This window comes from Barbus barbus, assembly GCF_936440315.1.
Source record: "Barbus barbus genome assembly, chromosome: 4".
NCBI classification, from domain to species: domain Eukaryota; kingdom Metazoa; phylum Chordata; class Actinopteri; order Cypriniformes; family Cyprinidae; genus Barbus; species Barbus barbus.
The window spans coordinates 18,912,536-18,934,843 of NC_136732.1; the positions used below are offsets into that span (position 1 = coordinate 18,912,536).

Genomic DNA, 22,308 nt, shown 5'->3' on the forward strand with positions numbered 1-22,308 from the left:
GCATATGAAAAATGCATATAACTTAGTAAAATATTACGAGTAGAATGCTAGTTATTCCGAACTGAGCCACAGAATATGAGCAAAAGAATGTTCATTCATTTATGGACATACATCTATAGCTAAACTAAGACTAAAAGGGGTTTGGTCCCCTTCAAAACAAAAAATGTCATTAGCTTGTAACATCCAAATTCACCTTACATACTAAATAATATCCACATATCACATGACGAGCAATAATCAACCAGTAAATCACTTCAAAATAAACTTTAAAGCAAAAACATGTGTATTTTAATGTTTTTTTAATAGAATCAACGTAAATGTACTTTAATTCCCCAATAATTGTACAGTGTAATAATATAAGAAATAACATTTAAAAACAAACCTAGTTTTATATTTGACTTTCTCTACAACAATATATGGAACTACACTAAACATAAAACTTCTAACATCTATCAAAATTACTGAAGGACTAACTACAATAAAAATAAACTTAGAGAAAGCATTTCAGTTTTAATGCATACTACTTTCTTAACAGTAAAACATATATCAGAATTAAATTTCAATAAATTGTTTTATGTGCCATTAATTTAATTATTAATTTTATAAAGACGTCATGGATGCAGTAAAATTCAAAGCTGTATTCGTCTAATAGCAGACTATAAATTCATACCAACTGTTCTTAAATAAACCAGTGTCAGATATCTTCATTACATGTTCAAGCAGACTGCAGTTGAAACTTTATAGTTCAAACTTTTTAATAGTTTGCTGTTAACATTTCAGCATATTCAAGAGTTCTGCTCAGGCAAAGACAGGCCAGACTTGCACAGTTTTGGTGCACAGGGTTATAATACAACTTGGAAGCAAATTGTGACAAATTGTGAAACAGAATCAAGCTAGGTACCCTGCATACAATAAAGACAGTATAATGTTTGAAAATAAATTACATGAACGATAAAAGAAAGAATGTGATGGTGGAGGGGCAGACAGACAAAGCAATGCTTAAACCTACATCCACGTGGAATCAAAAACAGAAGATGCCATTATCTCGATTCATTTAAAAGATTAAAGACAATGAAGTATTTTTATTCGTTACAGATACACCATTGCATAAAATGCATGGACAGAAGAAAAGCCCTCATACACTTTGTTTAGTTGAATACACATTAAAAACAGGCAAACCTGCAGACATTTACAGGCACATGGCATGATCTCACAAAGCAGACTGATTTGGGAGGGGGGGGGGGGGGGTGTTTTGTGTACAATGCAAACAGATTATATCTTTCAACTAGAGTCAAATGAGAAAGAAACACCTACAATCTGTTTAAATTAGAATGTTTAGTGTGTATATATATATATAAATCTTTGAATCTGTGATAAAATACTCCATGGTTATATATGCGTACAGACACTGTGACAGATTGTGAAAAAAAAAAAAAGATGAACATTTAGGCAGTGACAGCTAATTCTAATTCTGATAAGTGTGTTAACAATGATAATGTTTGTTTCACCATTCTACCGGTTATTCCAAAATTATCTAAAAGAAGAGAAAAAAACATGTACATATGGATTTCTTTCAATTGTCAGGCAAATATTTTTTCTTTTTAAATAAAATCATACTTCAAATGGAACAGTGGTTCTCTCATTTATGGTGTTTGTTGAAGCCAGTGTGAATACATGAAACAAAGACCCAAATCAATCAGACCAATTAGGATCAAACTATGTTTTTGCATTTATATCTGCATCGTTTGAATCCAATTGTTCCTTCAAAGCTTTTAAAGGAACAGTTGAATCAAAAATTAAAATTGCCTGAAAATGCTGTTTAGATGAAGAAACAAACTCATCTACATCTTGGATAACCTGAGTGTCAGTAAATTTACGTTTTTGGGTGAACTATTCCTTTAAATCCACCAAAAGGCTTTTCTGTTTACTGACAGATTCCTCTTGATTTATACATTAGTCCACTTCGAAGTTTCAAAGAATAAAGAACCAGCAAGATTTCATTTCCTGTCTTCTTTTATCATATTACTCAGTCATTTCCAGTCACAACTTGATTCATCATCTCTAGACATTGTTACACAAGCAGAATGCTGTTGTTAATTCCTTCTTACAAGAGGTGTCCATTCAAACCCGCAAATTAACTTCTTGGTAGGTGAGTTTGATGTTGTTGTCTTTAAAGTAGTACATCACAATTATTATTATTTTTTTATTTAGTCCTGAAAGAAGTGGAGCACTAAGGCACTAATGTTGAGGATATGCATTTGGTCTGTTAAAGTTTCCACGTCTAACACAAAATCAACACTGTACGGCTGTCACTGTACGACTACACTAGCATACAAAGAAGCTATCGGTAGCTCACGTAAAGCTACTTTACTCCACATCTGTGGTGTGTATAATTTGCAACATACAAAGCGGTTACTGAATCCTGTTAGTGATTGTCTTGAAAACACATTTGAATAATTCTAACAATATATATTTACTCTTCTCTTAGTAAAAACTAGAAAGTCTCATTAAAGGCTGACTTTTTGTATATTACTAAAAAATAAGTTTCTTGAACTCTCAGAAAAAATACTGAACATTCATTTAGTGGCTTCTGTGATTATTAAATGATCACAGAAAGTCAGTGAAGAAACAGCCCCTGGAACAATCAATATGAACAGTTACATTCCTAGGTCTGGAAAAGCATTTGGTTGACATCAGATACATCAGCAACGCATCGTGTGCTTGCATACATCCACTGATGAAATCGGGATTATGCTGCTTAAGGTATTTAGGGAGCAGAATTTTGGCCAAGTGCTTTTTAAGGGTGATGGACAGACACTTGGACTGAGCTACTTTAAATACAGTGAATTTACAGTTATTCCATTTTTAAAAGCACAAAAAATAAAAAATTTATCTACAAACACATTCTAATGGTTTGATATATTGTTTAGATCAAAAGTGGGTGCCATGAGTCATAACAAATAAACAAACGGTAATTACATTCATCGAGTTCTTTTTCATTTTTGCGCTAAACATAGACCAATTAAGAAATTAGCATATTTCTAGACATTTCTCTTTGTAGTAAGCAAGCAAGGTAAGAATCCTCCACAGAAAAATATATTGTACACTATAATAATGTAGGTTAAAGGACTCCAGCTAGAAAAGGCCTCTATTATATCTATTCATTTCTGCTTTGAGTTGTAACAATCTTGTTTCATTAAAGATAGCCTTTTTTCTTTTAAACAGAAAGATAAATAAATCCTCACAAAGGCCGCACAGGTAACCGCAGTGACGCACAGCTTCCTGTGACCCTTTTTATATACTGCTTCAATTCAGAGACACTCTTGGTCTCAGACTGTAATAGCTGCATAGGTATTGGTCCCACCCCATCCCGAAAAGAAGAACTCTCTCAGCTGTACCTTGTGAGGAACTACCTGGGCGCACATGCCTAGCTGGTTTCTTTAAGCACATGTACCTCTCTTCATACTTCTTTCAAACATTCTTACGAGATTAAAAACCCCTACAAAATTAAAACTGTGTGAGCATTGAATTTTAATGCTGCCAGATGTAGCTCAATGAATTTACCCCCAAGAAACAACAACCTCTTCTTACAAAGACATTCCATCAGTCACCCATGTCGGGCGTTTACAAAACGTTTAAGTTCTTGTTTTAAAGAAAACCAAACACGTTTCCCTCAATATGTTTAACGATATTGAAAGATGTGCTTTAAAGATCGGTCGTCGGCTCACTTGCTCACTCACTCGTTCATTCGCTGGCCTCTTGATTCATTGCAACAATTACAGGCTGAGGGACTGGAGCAACACTGTCCTCCTCCATTTTGGACCGTTTGGGTTCGGGCTCGTCGATGCTAGACTGGTCAGTTTGCATGCTGGAGGGCCTGTTGACCAGCACAGGTGGGGATGTTGAAGCCTGCGCAGCCAAGATCTGCAGAGGATTGGTAAAAGCTGGGGGAAAAGAGATGACAAAATTCGTTACAGGTCAATGACCAGCAATAGAAAAATTGATAGAAAAGTCTAGTTTAAAACTACTCTGTACTCTTTGTATTCATGCTGGTTTTGCATTCAAAATTTTGAAAAAATAATTTGCAAAAAAAAAAAAAAAAGTTTTACAACCAAGAAGTTAAAAGTAGTAATCACTCATCAATTGTTTTTACATTAAATCTAAATTTTATATTTAAAATTTAATCTTTATTATTGTTTTTACATTAAAAAACATACAGTCCACATGAATATGTTAAAGTCAGATGAGTTTCATAAATATCTGTAAGTTACATGATCTGATATTTTAAAAGACTTAATGCCATTGACACAGTCATGAAGGTCCCTATAAATTTTTTCCCCCTGCATGTTGGTCACATCACATGACTTGTTATTTTAGTATCACTGATAAACTGTTAGTTTTTTTTTTCTTCATATTTTGAACTTAATTATTTAAAAAAATGTTTTCATTTATATTTTATTTACTTTTATAGTAATTTAGTTGTGTGGTTTAGTTTTAGTTTATTTAGTTTTAATTATTTCAGTACACAAACTAAAATTAAATGAAAAATGCTGCCTTGGAAAATAACTAAAATAAAATAAGTTCAACTTTTTATTTGATTTCAGTTAATGTTTATTTTATTTGAAAGAAACTATGGTTTTAAGTTTAGTTTTAGTGGAAGATTTAATATAAACCATTTTGTTTTATTTGATTTCAGTTAATGTTTATTTTATTTGAAAGAAACTATGGTTTTAAGTTTAGTTTTAGTGGAAGATTTAATATAAACCATTTTGTTCGCAACTACTTTAATAAAAAAATGTAAACAAAAATTCTGAAATATTTTTTCACAAAATGAATCACAAACAAGCCCATGATAAATAATAATTGAATGTATGAATTGCACTACTATGTATTTTTAAAATAATTCATAGATATGGACAAAAGCGTGTCACAATCCTTGCATTTTAAAGTAAGAAAATTAGGTTAACACTTTAGAATATGGACCAATTCTCACTATTAACTAGTTGCTTATTAGCATGCCTATTATTAATTAATATTGGCTGTTTATTACTAATTATAAAGCACATATTCTTTCACGACCATATTATACATCCCTAATCCGACGCAATACCTAAACTTAACTACCTTACTAACTATTACTAAGCAGCAAATTAGGGGTTTATTGAGGCAAAAATCATAGTTAAAGCTGCAGTTCGTAACTTTTTTGTTTTGGTTAAAAATGACCCGAAATCAATATTTGAGCAAGTACATAACCAGCCAGTGTTCAAAACTATCGCCTTACTTTAGCCCGATTCACAACGGTTTGCTTATAATAATGTTTTCTAACTTGAGTGGTACGGGTAGGTTTCCATGGGAAATTCGAGCGTCATTACGTCACATCTGTAAACAAAGAAGCTGTCCCGGCTAGTAGGCTATCGCATGTGAGGATCCTGCAGGTGGTGGATCGTTTATAGCCTTTTCTCACAGCAGCTAGAATAATTAAATGTATCATTTTGATGGCGGATTGTAATCCAGAAAGGATTATGTGTTTATGAAACACGTGAATGAAATTAAATTATATTCCAGTTTTAAATGTGCTTCTGATTACAGATAGCCTGGGATCACACAAGATTTGTATTTTAAAGAAAACCAGTTCGAAGGGAGCATAGCTTGCTTTTTGGGTTAAAAGAATTTATTAATATGAAATTCGAATGATATGACAATTAGATTAGACTGTACGGAAACTGAAATCTACATGTTAATACACACTATACTCATTGTCACACAATGCTTATGTTGTTAACATTAATAATTTGAGAATAAAGTATAACAATAATAATACTTTGCACAGTTTGATGTGATATGAGCTCACCGATCGTTAGATTTAATCACCATTGGTAGCGCGATTTATGGCAATGCTTTTTTCCTCAGTTGGGCAGAACAAACGTGGCAGGCTGACTTACTTGTTCAGATGACAATATACAGTGAAAATTCTTATTTGGGTCATATATTCCAAGACAGTCTAGAATCTGTGATTCTGAAATACAGTGAATATTCACACCGGAGTGGTGACTGACAGCCACACATTCACCTCAAACCATTAGATTCATCCGCGCAGGAGCCGTGCCAACTCACAACCGAACAAGATAATTCCGCAAGTAACTGCAATTCCAGGTTTTCAAACAGAGATGGCGACAAAGAGGCAAAACTTACGGTTTAAAAAAGCTTTAAGGTTTTGTTGATGGTGAGAATTGGACTTTAAAATAAAGTGTGACCGAAAATTTCCATGCACTGTAAATTTACCAAGCACACATACCGTAAGTACTGGATGGTACACTGGTAACAGGAAGAGCATGTTTGCCATTCTGAGCAATGGTCTGCACAGGAAGCTGGTGTATGGCACTCTGCTGGACAATAGTGTAGCTCTGCTGCCCCCTATTGGCCGAGCTAATGTGACTCCCTACAGCCTGAATAACTCTACTGCCAACCACAGGCATCTCCTCCACTGCACCTACACAGACCATAGACGGAAAGACTGTTCACAGAGAGTGCAAATTTTAAAGATTGGATATCCATGTAGATTTTTAAAAAATATTTCTGTAATAAAACAAGAGGAAATGGGCTGTTGTACCTCTTTGATCTCCAGGTCCCTCTCCAGAGCTTGATGAGGTGGTGCTAGCCAGGATATAGCCATTGGGGGAGCTGGTCGAGGTGGTCAGTACACGAACCATGGTGACAGCTGGCGCCTGCTGCACCACATGGATGGCCTGACCAGAGGCCTGGGAGGAGCTAATGATGGAGGCCGGCATGTAAGCCACAGGCTTGGGTATCGCGGCTGAGGACTGAGGTGGCACGGCCATGATTACAGGCTGAGCGCTCACTGGAGAGCCTGAGAGACAAGAGGAATCATATAGAATCTGAGAAAATATATTTAGGGCTTGAGAAGTGAATTTGAATTAGTAGCTTGCCAAGATTGCATAGATAGAAAAAGTAGCTAGCTACACAATACGTTATATAACACACACACACACACACACACACACAAAAGAACAAACAAAAAAAAACTAATAAAAATAAAATAAAATAAAACCAAAACAAAATGCATAAAATTACAGTGATAACATGAATTATGAATATTATATAACATGAATATTATTCAAATTCAACAAACAAGCAAACAAACAAAAATCACCCGTGTATGACAGTAAAAACATTAACTCAAAACAGTTCATAATTAATAGAAGATTATACAACTACTATAAGTATATCCAATCTTAAACGGATTCTAACAGTACATACACGTTAAGCGCTATATACTATACATCTCATCTGCTTAAATGTCAACTGCTAAATTATTGCCCAGTGATACATTAATATTGGATTTTATTACCTGCATACAGTATACTCATGTAAAGCAATACATAGTGTACAACAAATCTTAGCCCTGGAACTGTAGCTATTTAAAATTCAATTCAATTCAAGTTTATTTGTATAGTGCTTTTCACGATACAAATCGTTGCAATGCAGCTTTACAGAAAATTTTAACTTTCTACATTATATTTAGGTTATTAGTGGTGACTATGGCAGAAATGTACAGTAAAAATCATGCAGTTGGTTACAAATTACATGTAATCAAACAGATGGTGAACACTAACTGCAATGATCATATGTGGATATATATTCAACTTTCTCAACATACAGTACACTCACGTAAAGCGATATACAGTAGTCAACATTTGAAGTGGATCAAAAAAGTTCAAAGTTGTCCTGAAACAAGAACACATTTTGGTTTTAGGATGACTTTGATGAAAGGTTTTGATCCACTTCTAATGTTGACTAGTGTATACTATGTCACAAATCCTAACTGCCTGTTTTTTATTTTTTGTTTCATTGCAAAATGCAACTATATTATGACCCAGCTCTTTATATAAAGTTGGATATATAAGTATGTCCAACTTTATGCCCATACATTTAGTATATTCGTGTAGGGCGAAATATACTAATACTACTATACAAATCAGAAATGCTTGATTGTTTATAAAATCACCACAAAATGTCAAATCTGTTCTAATTTGCTAAATGTGCATGAAACCATTAAGACAATCATATAAACACGTACAAACATTAACATCATGATTTTGTGTAAAGCGTTTTTTAAACAAATTTGATTTAATTGTCAAAAAAACAAAAACCAACAACTACAAAAACACTTAAAACACTTTTAAATAGGAAAAGCGTCACTATTTTGACAACAGCTGGGCTACTATCACACTACTGGAAAAATGTAGGCAAGTTAGTATTGTTTCTATTTGGAGACTTTACATCCAAACACTGCTAGTCATGCACACTGCCGTGCAGTAAGTCAGTACTGCAGTGCTATGAAAAGAAACACGCTCACCTGGTGCACTCTGGGAGTATCGGTACTCGGGCACAGAAGCAAGCTTAGAACCAAAGTCATGCTCATGAGACACTGGTGATCCTTCCCGTGACAGACACTCAGGGGTCTGGAGGCCGCTCGAGTGTGGAGAGAGGAGGCCGGAGTGGGTGGGAGATGCTGGAGCACTCCTGAAACCAACACAATGATGTGTCAGTCATACAGAAACTCTCATACACACTGTGAATGCTACACATACATGTTCAGATGTTACTCGCCAAGCAGGGTCCAAAAATAACTTATTGCTTCACCTGCCTAAGTTGAACAATTTGATCGGGAACATTTTCCAACATAAAAATTGTTTATTAAATGTGCAGTGACAACTTTCATAAATGAGTGTAAAGTTTTTAAGGATGAAGCTTTCAAAACACTGCTCTTTTCGTTTGAGCCTAACAAATAATGGTTTGGGAATCCTGTTTGGAGACAACCATTTTTGACACAACTTTGTGTGGTGCATAAATTGGACACTTTTTTTAATGTAAACTTACAGCCTCTAAATAGGAGGCAGCTCACCAGCCAACTCGATTTTGGATGGAGGTGTCTTATATCATGTATGTTAAACTTAGTTATGTTAATGTATAATGTTAATATATATGCAACATCACACTTATAGCAGTGCGATATGACTGTTTATTGGCACAGCTGTGATTCAGCCGTAGGTAATCACAGTGTGCCGATATACAGCCATATCACACTGCTACTCGTGTGATATTGAATTTATACAACAGTTCAACAGCAAGAGTGTGTAAATACATAGTGTCTTTAAAAAGCCTCTTTTGTGCAGAACTACTTCCTTCCTACTGGATTCAAATCTCAAGTTGACAGTTTAACAGCTGAGCCCAAGCCTCCGTTACTAGAAAATGTCACTTTAGAACTAGTAACCAAAGACTGCCCTTTAGATTTACCCAAAACAAATCATCTCATATTTAATCACTATAGAGACATCAGAGCCAGCAGCAAATTACAGAAGATCTGGCCGAGGTAAGGCTGCTCTCGGTGGGTTTATGAGCGCTGAACACCCGCTGACGACCAAGAGCTCATGTCTCTGAAAACGTAGAAGCAAATTTTCAAACAGACATTATCTACTAAAGTTCATTCTCGCATAAAAACCCTTAAAACTACATTCCATGACACAAAACAGTATTATTTATAAAATTATATTGGATTTGTGGGCATCCGCCATGACTCTCACTGTGAGAAACACCGTAAACGGAATGATACAAACGGTGAAACGGTTCTGTTATCACTAAAATATCACACTCCTATCAGCCAATCAGACTCGAGGACCAGAAAGAACTGCTGTATAAATATATATACACGTGTACTGTATATATAAACACACACCGCTGTCCTGTTTAATATTTTTGTATTATTTTACATTATTATGAAGATTGTTGGGAACAGAAATCTTTTCTAACATTAATAATGTCTTAACTGTTACTTTTGACCAATTTAATGTGTCTTTGTTGAACAAAAGTATCAATCGCTTGCCACTAATATACAGGTGCTGGTCATAAAATTAGAATATCATGAAAAAGTTGATTTATTTCAGTAATACCATTCAAAAAGTGAAACTTGTATATTAGATTCATTCACTACACACAGACTGATATATTTCAAATGTTTATTTCCTTTAATTTTGATTATTATAACTGACAACTAATGAAAGTCCCAAATTCAGTATCTCAGAAAATTAGAATATTGTGAAAATGTTCAATATTGAAGATGCCTGGTGCCACACTCCAATCAGCTAATTAACTCAAAACACCTGCAAAAGCCTTTAAATGGTCTCTCAGTCTAGTTCTGTAGGCTACACAATCATGGGGAAGACTGCTGACTTGACAGTTGTCCAAAAGACGACCATTGACACCTTGCACAAGGAGGGCAAGACACAAAAGGTCATTGCTAAAGAGGCTGGCTGTTCACAGAGCTCTGTGTCCAAGCGCATTAATAGAGAGGCGAAGGGAAGGACAAGATGTGGTAGAAAAAAAGTGTACAAGCAATAGGGATAACTGCACCCTGGAGAGGATTGTGAAACAAAACCCATTAAAAAATGTGGGGGAGATTCACAAAGAGTGGACTGCAGCTGGAGTCAGTGCTTCAAGAACCACCACGCACAGACGTATGCAAGACATGGGTTTCAGCTGTCGCATTCCTTGTGTCAAGCCACTCTTGAACAAGAGACAGCGTCAGAAGCGTCTTGCCTGGACTGCTGCTGAGTGGTCCAAAGTTATGTTCTCTGATGAAAGTAAATTTTGCATTTCCTTTGGAAATCAAGGTCCCAGAGTCTGGAGGAAGACAGGAGAGGCACAAAATCCACGTTGCTTGAGGTCCAGTGTAAAGTTTCCACAGTCATTGATGGTTTGGGGTGACGTCATCTGCTGGTGTTGGTCCATTGTGTTTTCTGAGGTCCAAGGTCAATGCAGCCGTCTACCAGGAAGTTTTAGAGCACTTCATGCTTCCTGCTGCTGACCAACTTTATGGAGATGCAGATTTAATTTTCCAACAGGACTTGGCACCTGCACACACTGCCAAAGCTACCAGTACCTGGTTTAAGGACCATGGTATCCCTGTTCTTGATTGGCCAGCAAACTCGCCTGACCTTAATCCCATAGAAAACCTATGGGGCACTGTGAAGAGGAAGATGCAATACGCCAGACCCAACAATTCAGAAGAGCTGAAGACCACTATCAGAGCAACATGGGCTCTCATAACACCTGAGCAGTGCCACAGACTGATCGTCTCCATGCCATGCCGCATTGCTGCAGTAATCCAGATCAAAGGAGCCCCAACTAAATATTGAGTGCTGTACATGCTCATACTTTTCATGTTCATACTTTTCAGTTGGCCAACATTTATAAAAATAATTTTTTTGCATTGGTCTTAATTGATATTCTAATTTTCTGAGATACTGAATTTGGGACTTTCATTAGTTGTCAGTTATAATCATCAAAATTAAAGGAAATAAACATTTGAAATATACCAGTCTGTGTGTAATGAATGAATCTAATATACAAGTTTTACTTTTTGAATGGTATTACTGAAATAAATCAACTTTTTCATGATATTCTAATTTTATGACCAGCACCTGTAGTTTTCTTGACAATGATAGAGTTAGTTGATCCTAAGATAAGTTAATTATTAATCTGTGAATCTCTTGGAGGATCCCATCAGCCAGTCTCTTGGTAAAGTGGTGGCTCTTACTAAAATATTGCAATTTTCAATGTTTAAATTATGCATTACAGACAGTTAATTTTGGACACAAATTTATTGCAAGATTATACATGGTGTTAAAAGCAGAGAGCATAAGGATGGGTGTGACTGATGCTGCTTTACCAAATGACTCCTTAACAAACAAATGAAACGGATCAAATACAAAGACTTACTTTGTTCTGCCCAGTGAAGAAACAGACAGAAGGGGAATAAAAAGGGAAACAGAATAGGCTAAGCAGGCTTCCATTACATCAGAAAGTGTGAGTGTTACAAGGGGACAGCGGGTGCGTGCAGTATTAGCAGGGGTCTGAGACATCTCACCTTGAGGACAGCGGGCCGAACGGTGTGCGGAAACAGGACACTCCTCTCTGTCGGCGCTTTCTGAAGGCCTGCTCCACCAACTTGGACTCTGATGAGGGGTCCACACGCCAGAACGAACCTTTGCCTGGCTCTTCTTGTGAACGTGGCACCTTAATAAAGTAGCGGTTCAGAGATAGGTTGTGTCTAATGGAGTTCTGGGGCGAAATGAGATTAAGAGAATGCAAATTAGGACACAAACATGACAGACCAACTAACAACAATTTTAAGCAAATAAACTGACCTGCCAGCCCTTGTCGGCCGTCCTGTAGTAGGGATAATGCTTGGTGATGTGAGCGTAGATGCCACTTAGTGTTAGCTGTCTGTCCGGTGCAGACGAGATGGCCTGGACTATCAGCTGAGCGTACGAGTATGGAGGTTTGGACTCATCCTGAAGGAATAGCGGACAGTGAATCTTGGGAACAAACGCACTGATATTGATACTGACATGCATTAGGATGCTGGAGGCTCTTACCTTAGGACTATCGCCTCCTGTGGCTTCAGTGCGCTGTTCTGACACAGCTTTGGCTGCGTACTCTGCTGCCAGCTGGAGATCTGAGGTGATGTTGCGCCCGTAGCGGTATCCCGAGGAACCTGCACCCCGAGGGCTCACTGGGCAGGAATTGGGAACACTGGGTGGAGAAAATATGGACATAAAGGTGTGAAAACATCATCTATAACAATCCAAGAAGACTGCATCAGAGGATTAATGAATATGCCGGTTTATTATTAAATGACAATTAAATGACAATTAAAGTCTTAAAAGCAATCTTTAGTGCTCACCAAGGTAGCATTTATTTGATAAAAAAAACAGCAAAAACTGTAATATTATTGCAATTTAAATAACTATCTTCTATTTTAATATATTTTTAAAGTGTAATTTATTCCTATGATGCAAAGTTGAAATTTCAGCATCACTACTCCAGTGTGACACGTTCCTTCAGTTATCATTCTCATATGCTGATTTGCTGCTAAAGAAACATTTCTTATAATTATTCATTTTGAAAACAGTTGTGTTGCTTAATATTTTTGCGAAAACCGTGATCCTTTTTTCCCCCCGGATCCTTTGATGAATAGAAAGTTCAAAATAAATAGCATTTATTTGACTTAGAAGTCTTTTGTAACATTATAAATGCCTTCAATGTCACTTTTGGTCAATTTAATGCATTCTTGCTACATGAAGCTATTAATTTATTTCAAAAGATAAACAAAAACCTTTGAACGATAGTGTACAACCAAGATAAAAAATTAAAAAGTACTCATGTGAACATGTCAGAACCAGCGGAGAAAGTAAACCTAGTTACTTTCACCACATCAAATTTTCATGTTGTGGCCGTTATTGCAAGTCTTTACAATTTTTTTTTTTTTTGAGTAAGAAAAAAAGACAACTAAACATCCAATATCAACCAATAAATAGTCAATAAATATCAACCAGAAAAATCTTACCGGTCCCAGTATACTGCAAATCTCTAGATATGATCATCCATAAAGCACTGTTTGCATAAAATATTAACACAACACCAGAACAACCTTGCATGAATGTGCAAAAATCCAAGCTTCAAGTTTCTGCTTTTTAACCCTCCGACTTTTGCTTGCCATCTAGCCCCTATTTTAAGTGTATCAGTTTAAACATGTTTCCTGTTTGTTTTTACAAACTAAGGGATATGTTGAATTGACTGCCTATGGTAACTGACAGCAGATTACACACACACATTGAAATTAACCCACAACATCATAACCCATTTTATAACCCTTGTTATGCACCGGTAGGTGGCCCTGTGCCCTATAAACCCAACCATTCAGATAAACAAACAAAATAATTACTGAGCCATTAGCTGCAGGGTTTCTGAAATGTAATAATAATAACTATTATTTAGACTGATAGTGACAGAAAGACATCCTGAGCAATGCTATTTTAAGGCTGTCGTTCATTGTCAACAGCTCGTTAAGTCTCCCATAACACAGACACACCCCACCATTCCTTCACTCGCTGTGTTATTTTTTAACGCTGGCTTTCTGACAGCAGGGCACAACAGAGCGCTCAGATAAGGCTGTTGTGCTGCAGGCTCCATTGTGTTTCGCGGCCAGAGACAAACAGCCCTCTCTGAGCAGCCGGCCAGGGGAAGGCAATTGTGTGCATGAGGGCACAGTGGGCAGGGTGCTTTGGGTTGAAGTCCAGTCCTGAGGCAGCATTTTCACAACAGCTGGACCGTATTAAAAAAACAACTTAAGTACAAGCAAACAATACAGCCTGAAGCTGCTGTACTAAACCTGAAACTTCTATACAAAAAAAGTGTCAATTAAATGTAATAATAAATAAATGAATAAAATTATTCAAACGCAAAATACATGTCCTAGTTAAAAATAAAAGCCTAAGGAATTTCTATTGGAATTTATGTAATTTATATCATAATATGGATCCCAAATTATATAAAAAATAATACAATAAAATAATAATATGACTCTACCAATAATTCATTATCGGTATTAAGTCAAGAAATATTTCATGCATTTTGGGTTATATTTATATTTACTGTATTTACTGCCTTTCAGAACTGACCCAGTTTACTAGGTTTGATGTGATGAACTCAGAAACATGTTTTGGTTCAACAAATATGCATTATGTAATGCATTTCTATTAAAAGCAATATGAAGCCACCACTTCTAGTGCTGCTCAAGTTCAAAACATACTGTAGTATAAACAGTGAAGGTTGTTGAAGCACAGCCATGTGATTCCAAAGGGTCATGTACAGTAATGATTTACAGAAGACAACTATTTAACCAATTGATCATTAACCCCACTTAACTAACAGAAATCTTTTCTGAATAAAAAAAATAACTCAACCCAGCATTTAGTTTTATTTGACATTATCCAATCATACATTATGTAAATACGAACTGAGAATGAATGAAAAATACTTTTTCAACATTAATGCAAATTTTTATAGTATAAACTACCATTTAAAAGTTTGAGATTGGCAAGATGTTTTACATTATTAACACTTTTATTCAACAAGTTTGCAATTAATTGGGTGACAGTAAGGATATTTACATGGTTACAAAATATTTAAATATTTAAAATAAATGTTGTTCTAATGAACTTCACATTCATGTAAGATGCCTGAAAACATGGATAATAATCAGAAATGTTTCTTGAGCAGCAAATCAGCATATTAGCATGATTTCTGAAGGATCAGTGACACTGAAGACTGGAGTAATGATGCTGAAAATTCAGTTTTGCCATCAGAAGAATTAAAATATACTAACAAATACAAACACAAAAATTAACAAGTATTTTTGATAAAATAAATGCAGCCTTAATGAGCATAAGATAAGTCTTTACTAAACTTTTTTTTTTTTTAATGGACCCCAAACCTTTGGAAGATAGTGAATAATATAAATACATTTATAAAAATGTACAATACTTAATGTATTATAAACAAACTCCAATTAACAATGAACAGCAATATTTTTATAACATTAATCCAGACTAATAAAAGCTGTGTAAAAAATGTGGTTCAAATGTTAGTTTATGAAACTTGTGCATAATAAACTAAGCTCATTGCAAAGTGTTATCACTTTATCAAAATTATTCTGACTTCTACATTAAAAAAATGAAAGCAGCAGGAAAATAGTGAAGTCAAATATGTTCAAAGGAGAAGCTGATATTGCTGGTTTTACTGTACATGGCAGTTGTTCAAGTAGCTCCATGTGTGTGGAATTCAAAGTTTTACACACATCTGCTGTTTGTGCAGCAGGCTGACAATCTGGGAAATGTCCCTAATCTATCACTTCACACAGATTGAATCCTACGAGAGAAAACTACAGTAGAAACTGCAGCTCAGTCGTGGATAACCAGTTCCAATGCTTGTAGAGCTGAATAGAAGGAAATATTCTCCCAGTAAGGAACAGGAATCAGGAAGGACAGAAAGCATGTGTCTGTTTGTGTTAGGTGTAAGAGCAGTCCAAGAAGTGGGATGAGGGGGGTGTTTGGAGGCCTCGGAAAAAGGAAACTATCTGTGGCTCAAAACGCCAAACCACAACACTTTTTGACCGACCAATCAGAGCGCTCCAAGTTCAGCACATGCCATATATGGTATGTGCACACAGCATGCTAGCTTTGAGGGCCACACGTGGTGCAGAAGAGCAGAGAGGCCGCCAGGGGCAGGCTTTTCCCAACACTATTGCATCTGACTACACATACAATAAAGCCTGACAGCTTCAAACACCCATCAAAATCAAGCGTCTCCTACTGCATGCAAATTCTGATGCTTCAGTATAAATGCAGGATTGTACTTTAGAAACGTATTCAAATTTAACTTTTGCTTAAATAGGCATAATAATACGAATAGGTCCAATTATTGACAAACCTTTCAATACTGCATGTGTTTCGGAAGTTTTGCACAGAAAATACATTGCTGTGTTGCAAGTTTCATTGCTTTTGTTTATTTTTAATTTGTTTGCGTTTCAGCAACAATATGAGAACAAACTCTACTTTCAAAAAGATCTGGAAAAGAACTGGTTCTCTAATGAAACAGTTTTTCTGTGCGTGGTCGTTCGGATGAAGTCGTACCTAATAGTTCCTGTCGGTGAAGGCAGGGGACTCATCATACTTCTGAAGTCATTTTCAGGAATGCTGATTTTCAGGGGAGAGAATTGAGGGTAAAGGGGTCTCACAGGGGATACAGGAGCCTCCTCCTTCTGTGTCTCCTTGTGGTACAGCGCTGTAAACTCAATCTTTATCACCGTACTGGGAAAACGAAATGTGCACCTGCAAAGAAGAATACAGACACATTAAGGCATAAAAGTTGATTTTATGAGATCAGTGCTAATATGTGGAAAGCGCTTTTTGTCTCTTAAACCTTGCAAACCAATAAACACTAACTTTTGATATACCGTTTAAAAGTTGGTCAAATTTTTTAAATGGTTTTGAAAGAAGTCTCTTATGCTCATATACATCGATTAACAATACCGTACAGCAATATTTCTTTATATTTCAAAATGTAATTCCAGTGATGGTAAAGCTGAATTTTCAGCATCATTACTCCCATCTTCTGTGTCAAATAATCCTTCAGAAATCATTCTGATATGCTGATTTGCTGCTTAGAAACATTTCTTATTTTCAGTGTTGAAAACAGTTGTGCTGCTTAATATTTTGCTTATGTGATTTTTTTTTCCAAGATTCTTTGATGAACTGAAAGTTAAAAAAAACTGCATTTATTTGAAAGAGAAATCTTTTGTATCATTATAAATGTTTTGTCAAATCTGTCACTGCATCCTTACAGAATGAAAGTATTAATTTCTTAGAAAACAAACAAACAAAAGACTTGAATGGTAGTCTATACTTGATTTCTGACCATAGAACAATGACAATGATTTGAGTTTCGTGGAAAACTGCAGAGATTTTTCCTTGGATTTCCCTCACAGACTTCATTTAACATTAACAACAGCCACACCGCTCAGAGATGATCTCTATACTGCTACACTGAATCCATGTCCTTGAGCCTGTAGAAGGGTTTGTATGGCATTTTAGATGGATACTCAAATCTTTACTTTGCCATTAAAGATGATACATGGACAGTGAACACAAGACAAATAATCTGTGTGAAAACTCTAATTACGTAACTGTTCTATGCTATGCTATGGTTCTGTTTGGGACCAACAAAATGTGAACTTTCGAGTAAAAATGAACCCTCCCCTTCACCCCTTTTCTCAGTTTTTGAACTGTCGGCAGTGGAGCCAGAGAGAATGATGAATTGGTGCACCGCCTCCCCGGGATGTATTTACACAAGTGCTGCACCAGGAAGCCACATTTAATGCTACAGCATACACACTGCAGTTGTTGTGAATGGATGGCTTGGCATGCACCCATTATGGGTTCAGTCTGTCCATGTTTTCACAGCAGTCTGCAGGAATAGGCGCTCTGACCTCCATGACAACAAGCTCCACAGATCTACCCTGCATTGATAAGACATATGGCACACACCTAGTCACAGTACCAGCAATTCTGATAAGAACGAGGAAGCCAAATAGTGATTTTAATCAAATCTAAGAGTCCCAAAGTGCTGAACTCTAGTCACAACTATACTGTTCAGCACAACTACGCAGAGACCTTCAGTCTGATCTAGTTAACTAGTTTATCCACTTCTCAATCATTAGTGTTTACATTTGAGGCTAAAACTGTCAATGGCATGAGAACTGCTTTCATACTGATTATTAACTCTAGATATTACTGATAATGAAACGGCTTTACTTGTGCTATACTTTATCAAAAACATCTAATTCGGTAAGATCATCAAATACTCACGGATTGGTTTTCTAAAGGTGATTGTTACTAAGATAATCATAACTATTTATACTGCTAAACTTATAACTTAGTGTAAGCAGAACATCAACTAAACATGGGAAGAGTAATGTTAAAAAAAGAACATTGTCTTTAAATATAAATTTTTATTTTAAAGGCAAGATTTCAAAACTTCACTACTTTTTTTTTACTATTTGTATCAATAAATTCAAATTTGAAATCAATTCTAAATATGTTTTAAATACAACTTCAAATCATTTCAAAGGAAAATAAGATACTTTGAAAACTCAAATAATTTGAAAATAAATTGTTAAAAACCAGTTTCAAATTCCAAAAACAGAAATGAACTGAAATGAACAAAATGACACTTTATACTGACAACTGTAATGATTGTTTACAGTTCAGAACAAACTAAACAAAAATAAGACTGCATGAAGACTGTGTAAATTTTTTTTTAAAAAGCCATATTACTACTCATAGTTGTTCGAAGTGCTTCATTACTAGGTTTCCCCTCTGTTCTTTGTCTGCAGAAGATCATAAAGTGGTTACTACGGATATGTGTCATAAATGCGGCCTGTATCTTACATCTGCCCACAAAATCATGTGGTGGATCCAGTCTCTGTTGTGCACACAGTTCCTGTGGTCGTAATGTGAAACGTTTAACTTTTCATGTTTGTATTTTAACCCATCTTGAGTGCCAACCTCACCAAAACAAACACTCAGAGGTCAGTAAATTTATAATACATAGAAAATCCAGATCCATTGACTGATCCAGATACGGGGCCTAAAGGGATACTTGAGCCAAAAATTAAAAATGTGTTATTGTTTACACCGCCTCATGTTATTCCAAACTTGCATTTCTTCAATGGAACACAACAGGATTTAAATAACATGTACGGTACTATTATTATTATATATTATAGAAAATAAATATTTTGTAAAATATGTTTTAATCCAAATGTTCCATAAAATTAAAGCCATGTGTCTAAATAAGTTGTGTTCCAAATTTGAAGTTGATAAAAAAAAAATTGAGGTTACTAAGCAATTTTGTTTAGGCGTCATACCACAAACAGCCACCGGGTGCCATTCAAACCCCATTTAATTTTTTTATGCACTTTTCTGTCACAAATGTATCAATTTCTCTCTCATTATTACTCCTATCACAAAATATGGAATCTTGAGACTCAGACCTTTCCGATGATATGTATTTTGTCAAGATTATAAAAAGTTTTGATTCTAAAAGACCGTAATATATTTGGAATATGACACCTCCCACTAAGGGGGAGGAGCCCACTAAAAGATTTTAAAGTACCATTTCTATGGTGACGCAATATCCGATTTCAAAACGGTTTTCACAGGATTTTAAGAGATTTTAAGCTTTCAAATGATATATAATATGATGATGATTACTAAAACGTGATAGGAAAAAAGGAAACAAATAGAATTTGTGTGTCAAAGGTCAGAGCTCCTGTTATGGTGTATATCTTTTGAGGTGCTCTCTTGTCATAAATTAATCTATTACTGCTCTTACATAATTTTTAACAACAAACAGTGGTAAAATATCTATTTAGGAGTCTTGGACCTTTCCAACGATATATAGTGTGTCATGATTAGATTAGGATTTAATGATAATATATTGAAGTAAATTGTTCTAGATTTGAAAGGTTCCATGGATATTTAATGTTCTTCACTTCCATTGATGGCCATTTAAAACCTTTATTTTTAAGAGCATACTGCACTCACACTAGCAGATTAATGCACATACTGTCAGATTATCCTGAGCCAAAACAAGTTTTTTTTTATAGCAGTTGCATCTTTTCTCTAAATAAATGCATAAAATAATTAGTACGTTACATCATAAACTGTAAATTACCCTGACAGTTATCGTGTTCTCCAGCATGTAGTTTAGTCGGATTATGCAGGCGCTGCATTAAGCAGGTTAATTTAATCTCTTGTATGTGTAGTGCATTTGCTCTCCAAGTGAATAGATGCTTGCCATCTGGCCACAGAAGCTAATGTAAGGAAACAGATCTCATTTTAGTAACTTACTCCCTCGGCAGGAGAAGTGGAGGTGCGCCTCTCCTCTGGAAAACGCCATCGACAAACACACCGTTCTTGCCGAGACAGCGCAGGTAGAAATGCGGCTCCTCGAAGGTGATCTGCAGATGTCTCCTGGATATGAAGCTCGAGTGGCCCATGTTGACATCCACGGAGCCGTGCGACGAATTCCGCCCCACGGTGACCGTCCTCTGGCGCATGGCGAACTCGAAGTCCCTGCCTTCCAGGCGAGCGAGGGCCTGCGACGGAGAGGAGAGGGACATGGATGATGTGATTCCGGGCGAAGTCGAGGAGGAAAGCGTGTACATCGGCGGGACAGAAACAGCCACCGGGCTACAAGGCGCAGATTTGAGCGCCAGTAGGGCTCGCGCTCCGGTATCGTCCCCTAAATCAGCCATTTTGTTGAAAAACACAGAGGGGATTGCAAGCGCAACGGCTATGTGTTGGCAGGGTTCACCGTGTTGCTGTTGGTGGTGGTAGTCAAAACATGGAGATGGCGCGTGGAAAACACGTCATGGATTAACGGACCGGAGCGGGGCGTGATTTGAATCCTTGTTTACTTTTCATCAGTTCTGAAACAGTTAGCGGGGAATAGTGCGATATCGCTTAGATAGAGTTCGTCAGAGATGTTTGTTTCATCCCCGACTATTTTCGTTTGGCATCCTCTAAACTCTCCGGCAAATTAACGGTTAATATTGTTTCAGTTCCTGGAACCGGACGACACGTGCGTTGCATGTGGCAATAAAAAAAGAAGTGTATTTGATGTGGACTGCGCGCTTGCTTGCTCTGATTGTAACTAAATACAGGTGAACTTTGATGGGTTGTGTTTCTCGGTCGGTATCGAACACATTTTGGAAGTAAAAATAAAGCGACGTGGTTGTAGGGGTGACGTCACAGCGCAGCGACCATTCTGCGCTCTTTCTGTTTATAAACAGAGTCACTACTCCATCAGTACGCCACCCGTACTCTACAAACTTGAATGCCATAAGAACATTGACTTTGTGGAAGGACTTGACACTTCCTTTGGACTGAAGGACTGGGTGTCCCCGAACAGTTGTTGTTTTGGCGATGACAATTGTTGTTGTTTTTTTTTGTTTTGTTTTTTTCAGGCTTAATAATAATAAAAAAAAAACAAAAAAAAAAAACGACTCGATCTTGCTCAAGGGCACCTCAGTCACTTAGGAGAGAGTGCTGGACATTCACTCCCCCCACCTACAATCCCTGCCGGCCCGAGACTCAAACCCGCAACCTTTGGATTACGAGTCCGACTCTCTAACCATTAGGCCACGACTTCCCTCTTTTTATTAACCATGCTGCCATACTTAATGTATTTTATAGGAAATTAACAGTGACATAAGTGCTGTAACAGACCCAAATCATCACTGCTGCATAGTTGCATTTTTCCAGTTGCCAAATATGTTAATGTAGTGATTACATCCATTTCCGACGCTATGACATTTCTGCGCTGTGTCTGAGATGTTAGCGTGTCTTTAATAAGATCGGTCATAAACATGATCCCTGCACGATCTAATGTGTAGCGTCTTATTAACGCACTGTCATGCATTGTGTGCAACACATTTCTTCTCCCTCTTCATGTTTTGTCCATTTTCTCCATGCTAAAGAAACTCTTAACACCCTTAAAAGTCCTCGTCCGTACTTCTAAATATTTTGGACCTTAAGACCTCTTTTAAGGGTTAAGATGCTTTCTGAATTACTTTTCTTTAATCTTAAGAGGAAACACCCACATTTCTAAGAATTTTCTTATAATTTTGTTACTAGGTGCAACTCTTAGCACTAAGATTTTTCATGAATACGGGCCCTGGTCTTTAGCGACCTGGGACATCATTCACTACCCTCTCCCTCCTTCATTTTTTAGAGTTAGACATCAAACTCCTCAATCTATTCATTTTAAACAATATAACAAGAAAAAAAATGTATATACAAGAATGCCTGTTTTTTGATT

At 36.4% G+C, this 22,308-nt stretch overlaps 1 protein-coding gene across 2 annotated transcripts; it reads right to left on the bottom strand.

The window, feature by feature from the left end:
• Positions 1-301: 301 nt before the first annotated feature.
• On the bottom strand, positions 302-21,452 carry LOC306868879 (forkhead box protein K1-like). Of its 2 annotated transcripts, none has more exons than XM_079415327.1 (9): positions 20,337-21,452; positions 16,557-16,754; positions 12,459-12,615; positions 12,228-12,374; positions 11,948-12,141; positions 8,378-8,544; positions 6,611-6,868; positions 6,296-6,490; positions 302-3,944 (listed from the first exon to the last, which is right to left on the bottom strand). In XM_079415327.1, the coding sequence occupies exons 1-9, from the start codon at positions 20,741-20,743 to the stop codon at positions 3,745-3,747; spliced, it is 1,923 nt and encodes a 640-aa protein (XP_079271453.1). In that variant the 5' UTR covers positions 20,744-21,452; the 3' UTR covers positions 302-3,744. The 2 variants fall into 2 exon arrangements, with proteins under 2 accessions (XP_079271453.1, XP_079271452.1); XM_079415326.1 differs by having other exon boundaries at positions 308-3,944; positions 6,296-6,514.
• Positions 21,453-22,308: the final 856 nt, after the last annotated feature.